The sequence below is a fragment of the Sciurus carolinensis genome, chromosome 18 (genome assembly GCF_902686445.1).
Source record: "Sciurus carolinensis chromosome 18, mSciCar1.2, whole genome shotgun sequence".
NCBI lineage: Eukaryota > Metazoa > Chordata > Mammalia > Rodentia > Sciuridae > Sciurus > Sciurus carolinensis.
This window is the reverse complement of record NC_062230.1, coordinates 8,456,461-8,476,547: the sequence shown is the minus strand read 5'-3', so window position 1 is coordinate 8,476,547 and position 20,087 is coordinate 8,456,461. Positions and strand designations below refer to the sequence as shown.

The window sequence follows — 20,087 nt, the reverse complement described above, 5'->3', positions numbered from 1 at the left end:
GAACAAATGACTTTTCCATGCTTTTATAATTATGTCAAAATGAATCCTATTGTTATGTATAAATAAAAAACAACTAATTAAAATCTTAAAAATGATCTTTTATCTTTATGTCCCAGAAGAGATATCACCTGATTCGTTATAACTATCTCATACTTCTTCATGGCCTCAGGGACTTGATTCTCCTCATTAACTATGGGTGGCATGTGTTTTTTGCTTAGATGTTCTCCATCATTAACCAATATGGAGATTCGTTGGTGAAGTACCTGAGCCAGGAAGTGAAGAAAAGCAAGACTGTCACCATAAAGGAGTAAGTAGCATGGCAGCTCTGGGGTTCTGAACTCTGTTTTAAGACCTTCCGGCAGTAACTGAAATTACCACTGTTGAGTTACCCCACCCCCAACCAGACAAAGGTAAGTGTGTGGTGTCACACATGCAATGGGCCACCCTGGAGAGGCTCCCAGGAAAAGGTAGGGCAACTGGGACAGCTGTGTATAGGAGCCAGAATTAGTTTATCTGCTTGATTGTCAATGCAGATATTATGTAAGTCAAAATTCATGTTTTACAATGAAGGACATGACCACTCAAAGTTGAGCAAAGAGCATAGGGAATGTTGGATGGGGGGAAGTGTTTGGTATGTATTCAACAGGGATAGAAAGGTACCATGCAGGCTATGGAGCAACTTAAATCTCTTCATGGTTGCACTGAGAATATCAGCAAAATACAAAATATTAAATATTCCCACCACTCCTTCCTCCAGTCTCAACAGAGATAAGGTCCTGAAAGGATACAGGTACATGGTTGTATAAGGTGGGACATTTTGACTTATGCAGCAGTCACTGAGACTGTCCTGGGAAACTAAGGAAATATGTTCACCACACTGTGGAATCATCCAAGCACATTTGGAGGAGATTTTATATGTTTTTAACTGGGGATAGTCTTACTTGTTCCCTTTTGCAGGACTCTGCCCATGGGGCAACCTCTGGTCCTGGAGTTCAGGAGAGCACATCTCCCAGGAGCTGTAGCAGTGGGTGTGGAGAAGGAGGGACAATGTTCCTGCCTCTCAGAACAGGGTGTTGCTGATAAGTAATGTGCTGGAGAGGAATCAGCTCTGGGCACAGACTATGCTTAGGCAGGACCTAAATCAAGATCGCCTTTCTTCAAGCCCCTAGCAAGGGTCAGTTATTCCATCCTGCTGAAGCTCCGTATTTAAATATCTGTTATCCACACTCCACTTACTGCTGTAATTTGTCTAATGATGAGTCTCTCTCTCTCTGACTGAATTCCTTGAGCTCAGAGGTGAGTCTAACTCACCTGACTCCCTAGTACCAAGGCAGCTACCTCCATGGCATGTGATGGGAGCATGCACTAGTCATTCGATCAACAGATAGTTCTGACAGCATGTGGATCTCTGCTGTCCCACTTCTTTCTGCATGTGTAGCAGGAGGTGAAAGCAGTGCAGATTTAAATTTTCCATGTCTTTCTTTACTCAGAGTCTTTGGGGCCTACAGCATGGACGTGATCACTAGCACATCCTTTGGAGTGAATATTGATTCCCTCAACAATCCACAAGATCCCTTTGTGGAAAAAGTCAAGACAATTGGAAATTCAGACATCCTCAGTCCACTTTTTCTTATAACTAGTATGTGGAATACTGTTTCTTTTTCTCTTTTAAAATGACAACCTTATTAAGGTATCATTTACAATACTATGTAATTCACCCCCTTAAAATGTAAAATTCCATAATTTTTAGCATGTTAAAAGATACATGCAGTCATTGCCATTGTCAAAACTCAGAAAACTCATTATCTTTTAATTGTTAGCTTCCAAAATCCTTTACCCTAAACAAAGACTACTCTTTTTCTGTCTCTGTAGCTTTGTGTATTCTGGACACATTATAAAAATGGAGTCATATAATATGTGGTCTTTTGTGATGCAAAATGCTATCATTTAGCATTTTGTTTTCAAGTGAAATATATATCACTACTTCATATTTTATGGCCAAATAATGTTCCATGGTATAGGTATACCACAATTTGGTTATCCATTTGTCAACTGATAGACATTTGGGTTATTTCCACCTTTGGGTTATTGTGAGTAGTGCTGTTATGACCATTTGTGTGAAATTTCTTTGTGAACTCTAGTTTTCAATTTCTTCTGGATGTACACTTAGGAGTGAAATTGCTGGCTTATAAAATAATTCTGTGTTTCACTTAGCAAAGAATTGCCAAACTGTTTTCCATAATAGCTGTACCATTTTACATTCTCACCAAAAATGTATGAGAGTTCCAATTACTTCACATCTTTTCTAACACTTGATGTTTCCATCTCTGATTTTGGACATTGTAGTGGATGTAAGATGGCATCTTGAGTGATTTCGATTTGCATTTTCCTGTTAGTTACTGATACTGAGCAATGTTAGCCACCTTTTAATTTGTTACACATGACAGTAGGTACATTTTGACATATTTATACAAACATGGAGTATATCTTATTCTAATTAGGATCCTAGTCTTGTGGATGTAAGTGAGGTGGAGATTCACTGTGGTGAATTCATCTATGTACACAGAAAAGTGAAGTCAGATTCACTACTTTTAAGAAAGAGTTCTCCATGTCCTTTGTCTATGTATATCTGAAGCATTTGTCTTCTTGTCTTAAGGCTTAAGAATTCTATCGGTGTGATTCTGCACCATGTACAACCAGATGAAGGAGAAGTTGTGTTCCATTTGTGTATTATGTGTCAAAATATATTCCAATGTCACATATCACTAACTAGAACAAATTAAAAATAAAAGAAAAAACATTTTTAAATAAATAATTTAATTGAAAAAAATATTCTTTACACAGTTCTTATTAGATTATGATTTGCAACAGGTTTGTCCTGTTCCATAGATGCCTTTAAAAAAAAACTATTTATTTATTTATTTTTTAATGAGGATTGAACCCAGTGCCTCGCACATGCTAGGCAAGCACTCTATCACTGAGCCACAACTCTAGCCCTCTCTCTACTTCTTTTTTTTAAAAAAATAATTTATTTATTATGATTCATTGTAAACAAATGGAGTACAACTTGTTTCTCTAGTTGTATATGAAGTAGAGTCATACCATTTGTGTAATCATACATGCACATACGGTCTACAGATGCCTTTTTACTTTTTTTTTTTTTTTTTTTGTGGTGCTGGGGATCAAACTCAGGGACTTGTGCTTGCAAAGCAAGCACTCTACTGACTGAGCTATCTCCCCAGCCCCCTTTTTACATTCTTGATATTGTCCTTTGAAGCACAAAAATTTTAGTTTTTTACAGTTTATTCATATCATGGGAGCTACTACAAACTCCAACCTTTGAAATGAATGAATTGGATTTCAAAATATTAAAATGTATTAATCTTAAAGCTGTAAAGTTGACAAAAGAAAGCAATTTACAGAAGATGCATGCAATATGTCATTTATATAAATGTTAAAAACAACATGTGATATAAACTTACATTTGGATGATGTACAATTTATGTATATTCCTTTTATTGTTTGTGCTTTAAGTATCAAATCTAAGAATACACTGAGGCCATATGGAGTTACACATTTTTTATGGTTTTCTACTAAGAACTGTATAGTTTTAGCTCTTATATTTAGGCCTTTCAGCCATTTTGAATTAAATTCTACATACAGGGTCAGGTAAGGACAGCACTTTATTCTTTTGCATGTGTCTATCCAGTTGTTTCAGCTCCATTTTTTGAAGAGTGTCTGCCCCATTCAATAGCTGTGGCATCTTTCTCAATATTCCATGGGAATTTATTTCTGGACTCTAAATCCTATTCCATTCATCTATTATGTTTACCCATCTGCCACGACCACATTTCATTTTTGTTTTGTGGTAAGTTTTGAGATCAAGAAATGTGAGTCCTACAACTTTAATCTTGTTTCTCAAGATCGTTTTGGCTATTCTGGGTCCCTTTAAATTCTATATGAATTTTAAATCAATTTGTCAATTTCTAACAAAGAAACCAGCTAAGATTCTGTTACAAAGTGCATTCAACTCTGCAAATCAAGAGTATAGTCATTTTGACAATATTAAGTTTTCTGATCCATGAACCTGGGATGTTTTTTCTAGTTATGTAGATCCTCTTTGATTTATTTCAACCATATTTGGTAGTTATTATTGTGCCTGTTTTGCATTTTTGTTAAATCGATTCCTAAGTATTTTATTCTTTTCAATATCGTAAATGGAATTATTTTCTTTATTTCTTAATTTCTCTTTTGGATTGCTTATTATAGTGTATAGAAATACATTATTTTTGTATACTGATCTTGTGTCCTAAAATGCTGGTAAACTTATTATTATTTAAAATACTTGAGGAGAAGTGGTAAGAGAGTGATGCTTGTCATGTTTCTGATTTTGGATGAAACTATTAAGTTATTAAGCTACAGGTTTTCATAGATATCAGGTTTGAGAAATTCCATCTATTTCTACTTTTTTTTCAGCATCTAGTTCTACTTTGTTGAGTGTTTTATCCCAAAAGGATGGTTTTGAGGTATTTGGGGTTTTTTGTTTTTTGTTTTTTGTTTTTTTGGTTTTGGTTTTGGTTTTTGTCAAATCCTTTTTCTGTATCTATTGAAAAAATCCTTATGTGTTTACTTTTTATTTTATTCATATGGTGTATTACACAATTTTTTCTGTGTTATCTTTGCTTGGTGTTAGTATTAGGGTAATGCTGGTCTTTCAGAATATATTTAGAAGTTCTCTTTCTCTTTATTTTGGAAGTGTTTGTGAATAATTGGTATTCCTTATTTCATAGAATCTCCCATTGAAACAATCTATATCTGAGATTTTATTTGTGAATAATTTTCTATTACCAATTCAATATCTTTACATGTTACAAGTCTATTCAGTTGTGTATTTACTTCTCAATCAATTTCTGTAGTCTGTGTCTTTAAGGATTTTGTCTGTGTCATCTAAGTTATGTGATTTACATAATTAGTCTAACAATCAAATTGCTAGAATTCTTTTATAATCCTTTTCCAATGTTAGTAATTTCTCCTTTCATTTCACATGCTATTGATTTCATTCATCTCTTTTTAAATATTTCTTTTAATATGTATCAATTATGCATATGAATGGGGTTCTGTGTGATGTTTCAACACATACATATAGCATATACAAATGAAATACAGCCTTTCTTTATCCACCCTCCCCCATGACCTCTTCCAACCTTTAATAATCACTATTATACATTCAGGTCAACCTTTTTAGCATCCACATATGAGAAGGAATATATGGTATTCGTTGTGATGTGTCCAGTTTAGTTTATAAAGTGAATGTCCTCTAATTCCATCCTTATTTGCTACAAAAGACAGGATTTCATTCTTCTTTATGAATGAGTGTTCTGTTGTGCACATATATGTGTGTGTGCATATATATATGTATGTATATCACACATATATATCACATTTTTTTATCCATTCATGCATTGATGGACACCTAGATTAAATTCACATCTCAGTTCTTGAGAATAGTACAGCAATAAATCTGAATGTACAGATGTTCCAACCATTCAGATGAAAAATAGACTAATATAAAATATATTTTATATATCTATAGACTAGTACATATATAAATAATATATATTTCCATAATATAAAAAATTCAAAAAATTTATCAACAAAAAACCCCCAAGTAATCCAGTTTAAAAATAGGCAAATGCTCCAAACAGGTATTTCTGAAAAGAAGAAATACAAATGACTTAAAAATACTTGAAAAACTACTAAATATCACTAGCCACCAGGGAAATGCAAATCAAAACTACTATAAGACATCATCTCACTCCAGTTAGAAGGACTATTATCAAAATTTAAAAAAAAAAAGATATAACAAATGCTGGCCAGCATGTGAAGAAAAAGTTTCTCTTATATATTGTTGGTGAGAATGTAAAGAGTGTGAAGGTCCCCAAAATAAATAGAAGTAGATCTAACTCCTGATCTAGATGTTCCCTTCTAGTATATATTGAGAGGAAATATCATCATACCAAACTGTGATCACTTTGGTCAATCCGGCTAATGGTTTGGCAATTTTTATGATATTTTCAAAGAACCACCTTTTGTTTTCATCTATTTTATTTCTTCTTCTCTATTTAATTTGTTTTAACTTGGGTCTTTACTATTTTTTCCTTATGCTTGCTTTTGTTTTAATTTCCCCTTGTTTTTCACCACTTTACAATTTAAGTTAGACATTGGCTTGAGATCTTTCTTTTTATAAAACCTATATATTTGTAGCTATATGGTTCCGAGTGCTGCTTTTGTTACCTCTCATAAGTGTGGTACAACATTTCTTCACTGTAATTCATGTCAAAACAACTTCTAATTGCCTTTTTTAAAAATAATTTTAGTTGTCAATGGATCTTTTTTAAAATTTAATTAATTTATTTATATGCAGTGCTGAGGATTGAACCAGGGCCTCATCACATGCCAGGCAAGTGCTCTACCACTGAGCCACAACTCCAGCCCATCTAATTGCCTTTTGACAACTGTATCTATAAGTCTTTTGGTTAATTTGCACATATGTCTTGAGTTTCCAAATTTTCTGTCCATTATTGATTTCTGGTTTCGTTCCTTGATAGTTGAGGATTGGATATGCTGGATTGTACCTATCCTGACTACTTTTTCTTGAAATGCATAATTAATTACAGCACAGACTATGGACTGGTTTACCCAGGGACCCTATTCCAATACACAAAAGGGTAAGAGGTCAGGGAATTTAATCCTGTTCCTTTGCTTCCTCCAACGGCATTGATGGGGCTACTGGTGCCTTGCTATGGTGGCCATGGCCCCTGGGTGAAGTGCCCTTGCTCAACCATGGAGCACACACCAGGTACAGATCACAGAAGGAATGGTTGCTGGTTGAGAAAACGAATGATTTTACTCCTCTGAATATTTTTTAGAAAATGATCATTGCTCAAAGGATGTTGCCTTTTCACCAAGTTTCTTTTTGTTTTTGTTTTTGTTTTCCACATTCTCTTTAGTACTCTTTCCATTCCTTACCCGAGTGCTTGAGGCATTAAATATCATCAGGTTTCAAAACAACGTTCTGAATTTTTTTACAAATGCAGTAATGAGGATAAAAGAAAGACGCCTAGATGATAAACAGAAGGTAAAATACCGGTGGTGGTGACATAAGGGTGTTCATTTTCTGATCATTTACTGGACTGTGTACATCTGATTTGTGCAGATATATAAATATACATATAGTTTTGTGGGGGTGCTGGGGATTGAACCGAAGGCCTCATACATGCTAGGCAAATGCTCTGTGGTATTCCCACTGCCCCTCTCTGTTTTCTAAGGTTGATGGAATACTTTCAGATTTGCACTGGAGAGTTTTAATATTTTGGAAAGAAAGAAGGTCAGATTTTTAAAAGACAAAATGAGAATGAGCTATATTGACAATGTTTAACACAATAATAGACATGACAAGATGTCTTGAAATAAGTATTGTTTGGATAAAAACCTTATCATTTCCCTTCCTTTCAGTAAACTGTCAAAATAAAAATACTATTTAAAAATTATTTTACTGTTAAAAAAATTTCCCCAGATCTTAGATTGGTGAACAATAATTACAAGTCCAAGCCTCTTAGGTCTTAGTTGGCACATTCTTCAGGGGAAGATCCTAGTGGGCACCTGGTGAAGTATGGCCATGTTAAATTTGAGCCCTTTCCTGGCCCTGATCGGTCAGTGGTCGTCTGTGAGCACCAAGGCAATATGCTAACCCAGCTTTGTCTTAATGCTGCCTGGAGGTGGACATAAGGATGGCTGCAGGTCAGGGAGGCAGGACAAGGGACTCCAAGTGTCACTGAAGATTGAATCATGCTCTTGATAAGTGGAGAATTTGATGATACATAAACAAAAGTAATCATCTTTGAAACAATCAGGTTTATTCAATGTGGATAAGAATTACAGCAGAACAAAAAGAATTGAAATCCAGGACTTCTTCCTGGGAAAACACGTGCAACAGGAGAAGGAGCTGGCCACTGTGTGTCCAGAAGACGGACAAACTCAGCATCAGGGAGAGCAAAGTTCAAAAGCTATTGGACACCATAGCTGGATTTCTCCCAGAGAAATATCCTGCTCTCCAAGGTTTATAGGTGGACATTTTGTTCACTTGTGGGTCATGCAACCCTAGCCAGACTTCTATACTTAAGGAGCCATATTCTAAGAAGGGAGGTGAATGGCTATATTCCTGATATACTTCTGACTTTTATGACTGACTTTATCATTTACATTTCCCTTTCTGCTTCCAGCACCGTGTGGATTTTCTTCAGTTAATGATTAACTCCCAGAATTCCAAAGACACGGAGCCCTACAAAGGTAACCAAGAATGTTTCAAAAAAAAAAAAAGAATGTTTCATGGTCTATTGACAGGGAAGCTCAGAGGGAGGGAGGGGATTATACTGAAAATATACATGTTTTCCAGGGATTTCCACCAAATTGCAGAAAGATACACATTTGGATATTGCAAATGGTGCCCAGGCGTACTTTCTAGAAACATACAGGTGTAACAATGTTCAAAATTTTCTATGATTTATCAAAATGCATGAATGCATTCTACTGTCATGTATCACTAATTAGAACAAATTAAAAATAAAAATTTTTAAAACTTGAAGAGAAACTAGGAGCAAGCACTTCAGTACTGAAGTCAATTAGTCATCTTGAACTATGTGCATCAATCAGAACAAGTGCTGATTCTCAGCCACATCCAGACCCACTGAATCAGAACCTCTGCCTGGATATTTGCACCTGGACATCCAATCAGGATGCACACTGTCCCAATAGTGATGAGGGTCACTGGAAATACTGGGTGAAAATGTGTTCACTAGCTTATCTACTGTAAAGTTTTACTTTTCCCTTTGTAATTTATAAAAAAAAAAATCTGTGGGGGAAACCTCTGAGACTGTGTAAACATCCTGTTCCTCAAAATACTTTCACCTACTAGTTTTATCATCCATGGGTGATTTCTGACAGAAAGCATTTGTACTATGATGGTTACAAACTGCCATCTTTATTATTCCATCATCTAGTGTACATTTATAAATTGGTATTAGATGGTAAGGGAGAGTTCCATTCTTATTTATCAGTATGATGTTATATGCTATGAATTCATTCTCTTGCTATCATTCTTTATTTTGATGGTCACATTCTTTTGGGCTTGTCCTAAGTCTTTTAAGCACTTCTTCCTCCTCCTCCTCCTCCTCCTCCTCCTCCTCCTTCTCTTCCTCATCTTATAATTTTATTGTTGAAATTGTCTATATTTATAGCAGTTTTAGTTTCATAGCAAAATTGAGAGAAAGCATACAGATTGCCCATATCCATTCTTTCTCTACATTCATATGTTGCCCCCATTACAAACATCCTTCACCAAAATGGTATATTTGCCATAATCAAAGAACCTACGTAGATAAGTCACTTTACCCTGAAGTTCATAGCTTGACATGAGGGTTCTTTCTTGAGTTTGTACATTCTAGCAGTTTTGCTACCTGTTAATGATAGCAACGTGCACAATATTTCATATTCTTTTCATGCATTGTTTGGGAGAACATTCTTGCTTTCTGGTGCAGGAAATTCTAGGTTTCTCTTCTATTTCCTCTGATCAGCCCTGGAACCACCCATTTCTCCACAAGGTCTGGCTCCTTTCAGTGAGAGATGGTAATTAGAAACCAAAATCTGAATGCTTGATGTGATCATTACTACTGCAGTGTCTTCTAGACATCCTTTCTATGGACAGACTAAGAAAATAAAATATATTTATACAAACTGAGCAATATAAAGATTTCTCTGTGTATCCATATCCATGGTGTAAAGAGCATTCCTCCCCACTGCTTCCACTACAACTTTCTGTGATGAAGGAAATACTCAATATATGCATTGTTCATACAATAACCACTAGACGCATGTGGCTATTGAGCATTTGGCATGTAGGTAGCGTTACTGAAGAACTGAAGTTTAAATTGTTAATTATTTTTATATTATATTTAACAATTAATTCATTAATAATTAAATTTATATAGTCATATATGGTCAGTGGCTACCAGATGGGACTGCACAGTTGTAACCTAAATTTATAATCAAATTTCAATTCAGTATCATGGGGTTTATGCCAACAGGGGGGAAAAGAGTGGTTGAATTTTCCCACAATAGCATCACTGAAATCATGGTAGTCAGAACTCCATGTAGATCTTTCTCATACTCATTTTGCATTGGTTTTTTTTTTATGAATTACATGGTTGGATTGTATACCATGTTTCTTTCAGGTATCCAAGTATCAAGAGGTCCTAATCATTTCTTAAATCAATGAGATGAATGCTCAAATGTGACTAACTTCTTTCAGGAGAAAAATCAAGAGAGACAACCACTTCTATCACGAGGACTGTTTGATGATCGGGGACAAATAGAGTGGACATGTACTGGGGAAGATGACATTCAGCTCATGATTGATAAGCAATGCTAATTCCACTCACTGAACCCCATCTGCCTATGGTTTATGCCTAATGCCCTACATCAGCACATTCTTCCTTGTGTGACTTCAATGCCACTCATTAGACTCTGGTTAAACACTATTCTTCTAGTTTTGTTGTTGTTGTTTTTCTCTGTAGTTTCTGAATATCCTGAGATCATCCATTTTGAAGACTGGTGACCCAGGTCTTCTATTACCTGATGATTATCAGGCTAGTTTATGCACACAAATGACCACATCTCATGAAAGTTCAGATTTCAATTTGGTAACTCTAGAGTGAAGTTTGAGCTTCTGTGTTTCTAATGAGTTCCCTGAAGCTGTTGGTGCTGCTGGTCCACTGACTGCAATTTGAGTAGCAAGTTTCTCTGTGACTCAGTATAGTTCCTTCAAGTTCCCTCAATCATAGCCTTTAATTTTCCCTGAAAAGATGCCTTGGTATTGCAAAATCTTCCAAGGTTCTTCAACCTACATTTTAGGTAGAGTAACTTAATTTTTTTCCTAGGGGGAGAGTGCTACCCCATATTTATAGATAAATAAAGTTTGTGATTATCAAAGGTACATTTGAAAAACACTATGTACGTTTGACATAAATACTGTCCCTTGAAAAGACCCACTTGTATTGGTGGTGGGGATGGCATAATAAGGAGCATTATGAATTGCTCTTCCAACTTGGGATCATTATTTAGATTTATCTTCATCTAAACTGTGATGTCTGCACTGAACTGCTTAGTCTAAGTCGTCTTTCCTCTCTTCGTAGGTCTATCTGATCTGGAGCTTGTAGCCCAGTCTGTTATATTTATTTTTGCTGGCTATGACACCACTAGCAGTACTCTTTCCTTCATTATTCATACACTGGCCACTCACCCTGAGGTCCAAAAGAAGCTGCAGCAGGAGATTGATGCGGCTTTGCCCAATAAGGTGAGTGAATGGTTCCTGGAAAGGGAGAGAAGAGGTGAGGTCTCTGCATCTCAGTGTTTCATTGAGCAGGTCAAAGGACAGAATGGTCATTAAATGCTTTGACAATGCTATGTTGTTTTTCCTGTATGAGTTATTTGGGGAGCTCTGAAAACTTCAGTGAACTGCGTCAACAGAGTTTAAAGTTATTTCCAAACCTTAGTTTAATTTATAAAAATCTTTTTCTTGCCAGGCACGTGTCACATATGATGTACTATTTGAGATGGAGTATCTGGACATGGTGGTGAATGAAACTCTCAGATTATACCCGGTTGTTCAAAGAATTGTGAGAGTCTGTAAAAATGATGTTGAAATCAATGGGGTGTTCATCCCCAAAGGAACAGTGGTGGCTGTACCAATATATAGTCTTCACCAAAACCCCAAGTACTGGCCAGAACCTGAAAAGTTCTCCCCTGAAAGGTATGGGGCCCCTGAGAAAGGGAATCCACCCTTAACCAGGCTGATTCACACATAGAAGTCTCTCAGTGCAGATGACATGTGTGATGGTGAAATTTTCTTGTCTTTTAAGAAGTCTTTTACAAAAGCAGTAACTGTTGAAACTTTACAAAACAAACATTAGAAAAAAAGAAATGACTATAGCCATTTAGTCCTAGAACCTCAAGATAAGCCCTATGTATTATTAATATGATACATGTCTTTATGGACATTTTTGTATGAATGTGTAGATTTTAAGAGCCAAAATGCTATCACATTATATTTGATTTTGAGCTATTACTTATTTTATTTAACAGTAAGCTATCAACTTTTCTGTTATTTAACCACTATCTTATCTTAGATGCTTACATTTTTTAATCCTTTCAGGGTTTTTGTCCTGTTCCCTTTAGCTCTTTGAATATACTACCAGCTTTAAGAAACACTTCCATTTTCAATTTGATTAAATGTTGGTTCCTGGTTCCTCCGGTGTGGTTGTTAAATATAAGCTAAAGTCTGAAAATCCTCCCCTGGGACGTTCAAGCAGCCTTACTGAGGACCGAGAGAGCTCAGATCCTCCCAGACCCACCTCTGACTGTGTTCTGGGCCAGTTTCCTCATACTCTCTGTAGTTGGTGACTATTTCAAAGTCAAATAATCTGCTCCCAAGACACCTGAGACATCTCTCCTTAGAGGTGTTTTGGCCTTGCTCTTCTAAGAATTTGGATCTAAGGTCACAGTTTGCACTCTGGGAAGTTACTGTAATTTTTCCTGTTGTTTTGATAAGTAAAATAGAGAATAAAGTTTTCAGGTAGCCTGGGATCAAGACTCTGGCCCTAACTTCACACTTCCTGATGACAGTGATCTTGTCTTGCGGGGTCACGGTGTCCCCAGTGCTAGTTTCCTCCAAGTTCAGCACCTCCACTTTTTGATACTTCACAGACTCAAAATCAGAGACTGTACTTCTCTTTGATTCACCAAGGCATGAACGGATACTAAGTGCTTATGGCGTATCAGGGACTAGACCAGGCTGAGAAATATTACCAAAATGTATGGTATGGAGAACATTTGACCTACACACAATAATAACCTACAGACAGTAGTCTAGAAAACACTTCTAAAGCCTCTCCATCTGCCCATCACCTGCCTCCAACAACCATCCACCAATGTCAGCAGCCCCTCCACACACCACCACACCCTCTCCCAACTTCCATGTTATTGTGAATCACAATCATCTGTAAATATGTCAGAATGTTCTCAAATATATAAGAATCCTTTCTAAAACAATCACAATGTCATTATCACTTTCCCCAAATCAACACTTTCTCCTTAAAACAATCGAATAACTAGAAATTGATTTTAATAACACATGGGTCTAACATTCAAGGAATTATTTGTAACCTGATGGGACAGACAGACTCAGAAGTCAGTGATGAGGCAGAGAAAGGCAGAGACAGAGAGAAAGAAAAGGATGAGGAGGAGGTAGAGGAAGAAAGGAATTAGGAATGATGGAGGAAGGGAGAGAAGGAGTTGAAAAAGAGGAGTCTAGAGAAGAGAAGAGATAGATCATTAGTTGGAAGCATTTTTCTCCTTCTTCATCAATAAATATATGAGAAGCAGGAGTGTGAGTTGAGGCCGGAACATACTTTTTCTTCAATTCTAGTCTTGTGAGTTCTTTTAGAGTGTGAACACATCACAATCCTGAAAATTTTAGTATTTAAAGAAAAATTTTCTTTTAAACAGCATTCATCACATCTTAACAAGACTGAGAGCTCCTCTAGAGTCAAGGGAATGAAAGAAGTTGTAGGTTTCAATTATTATAGCAAAAACACAGCAGGATTTCAATGACCATTCCACAAAAGCATCCTGCATATTGCTGCTAATGAATGTTTAAGATACAACATAGATTTATGTTTATAGATTTATGTCTCATTAATTTCTTTTCTTCTACTATTGTGGAATCAGGTTCAGTAAAAAGAATAAGGACAGCATCAATCCTTACGTATACATGCCCTTCGGAAATGGACCCAGAAACTGCATTGGCATGAGGTTTGCTCTCATGAACATGAAACTTGCTCTCATCAGAGTACTGCAGAACTTCTCCTTCCACCCTTGCAAGGAAACACAGGTTGGTACGCTTTCTGAAAAAGTAAAGAAAAGTACATGCTCATTCATCTTAATAGTATGTTCTATGGCCAAAGAATCTCTTTTAAGACACTTGTGAGATTTTACAGTCCTTCAGTTTTGGAGCTCTATATCTGTGGCTTTATGAAGACCCAAGTATAAAGATCAGGTAGAGTCAATGCAGATTAGCTTGACATGATTATGTGCAGTGTCTTTGAACTTAAGCAAAGTTTAAACTCAGTTTCAAGTCAAATGAAGATGCTGTGAAGATCCTGTTGTGGTGATGTTTGAGTGCTCAACAGAACTTATAGAAGCTTTGTGACAGTGGTTCTCAACTATTGGGTGGACATTGAAATCACCACAGAATTTTAAAAATACCTGAGGCTTGGGTCATCTCCAAAATTCTAAAAATCACTTGCCTAGAGTGTGACTTTAAAAGTTCCCAATTGATTATCATTCTCAGACAAACTTGAGAATCATTGACATCAATCGTGTCTTGAAGATATGAAGGATGTATAGAGTCTAGGGTTATCCTGATTGACTCCGCCTTCCAGGAGTCCTGATGCAGAAAAACGACTTCTTTTACATTTCAGGAATAACTCTATGAATCTTATTTCCCCTTATCCTCATTCTATTCTCATCTTCAAGTTCTGGTTCAATTCCCAAACTTCTCCGAGGAGTCTACCCCATCTAATGCAAGGCCCATTCAGTCCTCTGTTTTGTTATTGGTTACTGCAAACCGTTATCATCATCTAAGTTAATATTTTGTCATTAAAGCATCCCACTTGGAGGCCTATTTTTTCTGTATCTTAACTACAACATCCCACTTAACTACATCACTCATTTTTGCCTTTCATAAACTCCCAGTGGTGCCTTGTAGGGAACCTCGCCCATGACAAGCATTCAGTAAATATTTAAGGAGCGATTTGTCATTGATTTAGAGTTCTTGGCTGTCAATGTTTGGCTCTTTTTAATTTTAAAATTTTACAAATGACATTTCTCTCTCTCTCTCTCTCTCTCTCTCTCTCTCTCTCTCTCTCTCTCTCTCTCTCTCTTTCTCTCTCTGTGTGTATGTGTGCATGTGTGGGTTTCTCCTTATGCAGAAAATATTTTCAGTATTTGAAATTTAAGAATAGTAATGTGTTACATTTATTGAACGATGTGGAATCTGTCCTGTGAAGAATGTAAAGTTGTCACTGAGTCATAAAAGGCAAGGTCTTATGTGGCTCATTTCTAGGGATTGTTCATTTAATATGCAATTCCTTCCCATATGGGAAAGGAGGAGGATAGATGTGGTTACCATTTTATTTGAGGATTCAGGGCAGCCATGGAGCAACCCTTTAAGTATATACATATAGGGAACTTAGATCTGAGAGAAAGTAGGTCTCTAGTACAACTGGGATGGGGCAGGTACTTTCGGCAAGCTCCTAGTCTTTCCCAGGATGGATCTTCTCAATCTCCATAACAATTTTCTTCCTTCCCTCTCCTGGGACAGGAGATTACTCTGTTGGAGGTACCCCCAACTCTAAAGGAATGCCTCAATGAGGATGGGGCCCAAGGACTACTCAAAACTCTTTAGGACTCAGAAGTTCCTCATTTTCACTACTCTTAGAAGCAAAGAGAAAGAGGAGACTTTTGCAGGGGCGGGAAGCCTGTGCTCCCTGAAGGTCTTTTCCATCTTTAAACTACATGCGTTCAATCAAGAGTCATGATTGAACTCTTTTAAATATTTTTTTAGTTGTGGGTGGACCTTTATATTTTATTTATTTATATGTGGTGTTGAGAATCAAACCCAGTGCCTCACACATGCTAGGCAAATTCTCTACCACTGAGCCACAACCCCAGCCCAACTGGACTCTTTTAGAAGGGAAGGACTGTTCATATAGCTCAAATTATAAAACCTATTCAGGGTTACCTGTGTAACCCACCAATGAAGTAACCTGAGCAAACATCCATGAAGTTCACTTTATGTAACTTTACAAAGAGTTTGACATAATGCCAAAAATCTTGTTTAAATTTTTTAAAATCATCCCTTTTACCTAAAACTTTTTCTTTGTGGTGCTGGAGAAACCAGGGCCTCACATCTGCCAGGCAAGTGCTCTACCACTGAGCCCTGTCCCCAGCTCTGTTGCTACCAATTTAAATAAAAAAGAACACAAGCCAACATGATTTTATCTCAGGCATGGTAGAGAATAGATGCTCATGAAATATTTTGCTGAATGAACAGATGTATGTATACTTTCACTATCCAATGTTGACACAACTTATAGAATAAATGTAAGGAATCCCAGACACATGAGGCTAAAAGTAGTTTTCATATATTTCTACAGATTTATTGTCCTTAATGTACCTTTTCTAATTCCTTCTGTTGTTGATGCTTCATTTACTACTTCTAAATATGCTTGCTTAATGTTTGCAGATCCCTCTGAAATTAAGCAGGAAAATATTACTTCAACCAGAAAAACCCATTGTTCTAAAGGTTGTGCCAAGAGATGAGCCTGTAAAGTAGAATCTGAATCTCCCTAAGGATTTCTGCTCTGTTCTTCAAGGAAGATGTATCTCAGAACAAAAGACATCTTGATTTGCTCTGTGAATAATAAATGGAATTGAAGATGGATTTATGGGTTGATGCTACTCTTTACTTACTAGAGATGCTGGACCTTGGCTGGGCTTTCTCAGTGTCTGTGCAGAGTATTATCTGTTGTGTGATGGAAAGGAGGTGACCACCTCAGTACCAGACCTGAAGACTCAGCCTCTCTTGTTCTCTTGGGAGTCTCTCCACCCATCTCCATACCCTAACATTTTTATTCTTTCCATTATAACTTCCTAAACACTGATTCAAATAACTCTAAAGGTCTCTGTGTATAAATTTTGTATCATCCATCCTTTCTTTCAAAACACCCTTTACTTCCCATGATTCTGATATTAAGCAACAAATTCTAATTTCAGATTCCATAAATACTCTCTGGTGGCATAATTTACATATGTTTTGTCAACGAAAATAATACAAAGGTCCTTATATCTTTATCATAAAATTTTTTAGGGTGTCACTGAACTTCATGTGTCTTCTTTTAATGGAATTTGTAAAGGTTTTTCCCTAATACTCTGAAATATTATAGACACATACACAATGCTGCTTGAATTCCTGACACTAAGCTAAAGTAGAAAAGTTATATGTAAATCACTTAATTCTTGCAATAGTCAAAGAACATCAGGGATCTGAATTCTTGAAAATTCTTAGGGATTTACCCATAATAATACTGTACATTTGGGACAACCATGGATGTAGTCATCAGGTGATATTATCTCTCCTTAAAACTGTCCTCAGAGCCTTAGCTACATTCTTATTCTGGAGAGTATAAATGAGAGGATTCAGGGTTGGGGTAATGATGCTGTAGAACACAGAACCAACTTTGTCTTGCAGTGGAGTGCGCTGGGACCTGGGCCTCATATATGAGAAGATGCAGGCACCAAACCAGAGTGAGATCACAATGAGGTGGGAGCTACAAGTGGCAAAGGCATTTCTCTTACTCCCAGTTGAACGCATCTCAATGACACTGTGCAAGATGAAGTCATAGAATGTAGAAACCAGGATGATGGGGAGGAGGAGAAGCACGATGCTGCAGATGTACACTGTGGTCTCATAGAGGGTGACGTCACCACATACCAACTTCACCACAGCTGGATACTCACAGTAGAAGTGGTGTATTTTCCGAGTCCCACAGAAGGGGAAGTGCATCAAGATGACTGTGTGGATTAGGGAGTTCAGAGATGCCCCCAACCATGATGTGACAACCATCATCAGACCCACCTTCCTGCTCATAAGCACAGTGTAACGCAGAGGATGACAGATGGCCACATACCGGTCACAGGACATGAGAGCTAGCAGAAGACACTCAGCACCACCCAGGGACAAACAGAGAAAGTGCTGGGTGGCACAGCCCACAGAGGAGATGGACTTCTTGCCAGATAGGTAGTTGGTTGCCATTTTGGGGATGGTTGTGGAGACATGCATCAGGTCCATGAGGGACAGTTGGCTGAGCAGGAAGTACATGGGTGTGTGAAGCCCATGATCCACACAGATGAGGAGGATGGTGAGGGTGTTGCCACTCACTGCAACAAGGAAGACCACCATGGTCAAACTGAAGAGCTTGGGCGGGGGAGTCATTGAAGAGCCCTTCGAGGATGAAGTCTGCCAGATATGTCTGATTTCCCAGCCACATGTTCCCTTTCTCAGTCCCTGGGGAACAGGAGTGGAGACTAAGTGTGATGCTGGAAATATGGGATCCTACATATGTGACAATAAGCACTTTTGATCTGAGAAAACATTTGTGAAGAGATTTTCTTTTCAATTTGTAATTATCCAGCAGCTGAAATTATTGAAATACACTTTACTCAAAACCAGAGAAATGTGTCTTCATGATCATGATCACTCTAAAATTCCAAAATATCTAGACTCTATTAAAGGTAAAAATTTATGGGGGGATCCAAGATGGCGAACTAGAGGGAGGCTGCGTTCCTTGTCACTCCGTAACTCCGGTTTCAAGCAGAGGATATCTGTTTCTTGGTGAGGCAGTTTTTGCTACTTATCGATTCCCTGGTGTTTACCCCATTAGTCTGCTATGATGACCTGCAGTCTGCCAGCATATCGACGCCTTTTTTGAGTGCAGATTGCTCACTGTCAGGCGCCTATTATCTGCCATTTGATGCCTCTGGCCAGCATCACCTGCCTTACACCTGTCCATCACCCAACCATGAGGTTCACCTCCTAATCGTCCCACAACAGTCAGCAAACTGATTGCCGACCACCAGTGGAGCACCAGCTGCCTGCTGTTGTCTGGAAGTTCTCTGTCACAGTACCTGCAGGTTTGATTACACATGGCTGCCGCCATTTTGAGACAACAGCCAGGCCCCAAGGACCCCTGGCCAGACTGACTGAGCCCTGTCTCCAGGAGCCCTCAGTCCGACCAATCACTCTCTGTCTCTGGGGCCCTCACATCAATTGACTACTCCCTGCCGCCAGAACCCCCAGACCAACTGACTGCGTCCTGTCACCAGGACCCCAGACCGACTGATTGCACCAGGCCTCCAGGATCCCACAACCACACAAAACACACCCGGACCTCCAGGACCCCTGCCTGACCAACTGCATCCCACCTACAGGACCTCCAGCTGACCATGTCCTCACCCTGAGCTGCAGCTCCCCACTTGCCAACACATTTCAAAGCCAGAGAGGCCATCTTGGATAATCCTGCAAGCCATAGTTCCTTTCTTTAGGTGGGGCAAATCCCATCCTGAGACGCCTGCTGGAGACTTGAAGCTCATTGTCAGGTACCTCTCAGGTATCAGGCTACAGAACACTGGGAGGTTTCATTAGTATATGACTGTTACACTGTAGATTTTCTTTTTTCTCCTTACAGAAAAAAATTAAGTTTTTATTTCTTTACTTTTCTTGCTCTCTTTTCCTTTTGTTTACCTGTTCCCTCAGAGTCTCTTTCTCCCTTTTTTGCATGCTAACATCCAATTTCTTTTGATTACACTCTCACCTTTTCTATTATCTAGAACTTCTGTATATTCTCTTCTTATCCCATTAACAGCCACATTCTACATCCCTCTGAATCCTCTTTGTCCTCCATTAGAAACTGCAGATCTTGTTGCATATCTGTTTGTTTTATTGAAGATAATATTTGAACTCATTCTGTTTATTATGATAATTTTGTTATTGTCCTCATAGGGGCTATTTGGTCTAGGATTGCATAGTGTCTGATTTGGGCACTGCTAATATTGATCTCCCCTTAAAGAAAGGGTTTTGGAAATCTATGGGGCCACTATAAGCCTATAGGGGGAAATCTGCAATACCCTAGATCTGCTCTGCTAGAGGGGAAGATACATGAACAACATGAAAAAACAAGGGAAGAAAATGATCCTAACAAATCTAGATTCTATATTAATAGAATCCAATGACAGTATGTTAGAAGAAATGTCAGAAAAGGACTTCAGATTATACATGATTAAGATGATTCGCGAAGGAAAGGATGAGATAAGAGAGCAAATGCAGGCAATGAATGATAATACCAATAAGCTGA

At 37.7% G+C, this 20,087-nt stretch overlaps 2 protein-coding genes across 2 annotated transcripts in view; one reads left to right on the top strand and one right to left on the bottom strand.

The window, feature by feature from the left end:
- Nucleotides 1-17,762, top strand: part of LOC124969867 (cytochrome P450 3A9-like) — a 28,395-nt gene extending 10,633 nt beyond the window's left edge. Inside the window, exons 6-13 of the mRNA XM_047532853.1 lie at nt 219-307; nt 1,491-1,639; nt 7,011-7,138; nt 8,283-8,349; nt 11,250-11,410; nt 11,640-11,866; nt 13,843-14,005; nt 16,421-17,762. Of these exons, the coding sequence (XP_047388809.1) occupies nt 219-307; nt 1,491-1,639; nt 7,011-7,138; nt 8,283-8,349; nt 11,250-11,410; nt 11,640-11,866; nt 13,843-14,005; nt 16,421-16,510 (1,074 nt within the window). The 3' untranslated portion in view covers nt 16,511-17,762. The remainder of the gene's footprint in view (nt 1-218; nt 308-1,490; nt 1,640-7,010; nt 7,139-8,282; nt 8,350-11,249; nt 11,411-11,639; nt 11,867-13,842; nt 14,006-16,420) is intronic.
- On the bottom strand, nt 17,294-18,224 carry LOC124969875 (olfactory receptor 2AE1-like). Its single transcript, XM_047532868.1, is given in 2 exon segments — nt 17,294-18,152; nt 18,154-18,224. Coding segments are annotated over 2 exon segments (930 nt in total).
- Nucleotides 18,225-20,087: the final 1,863 nt, after the last annotated feature.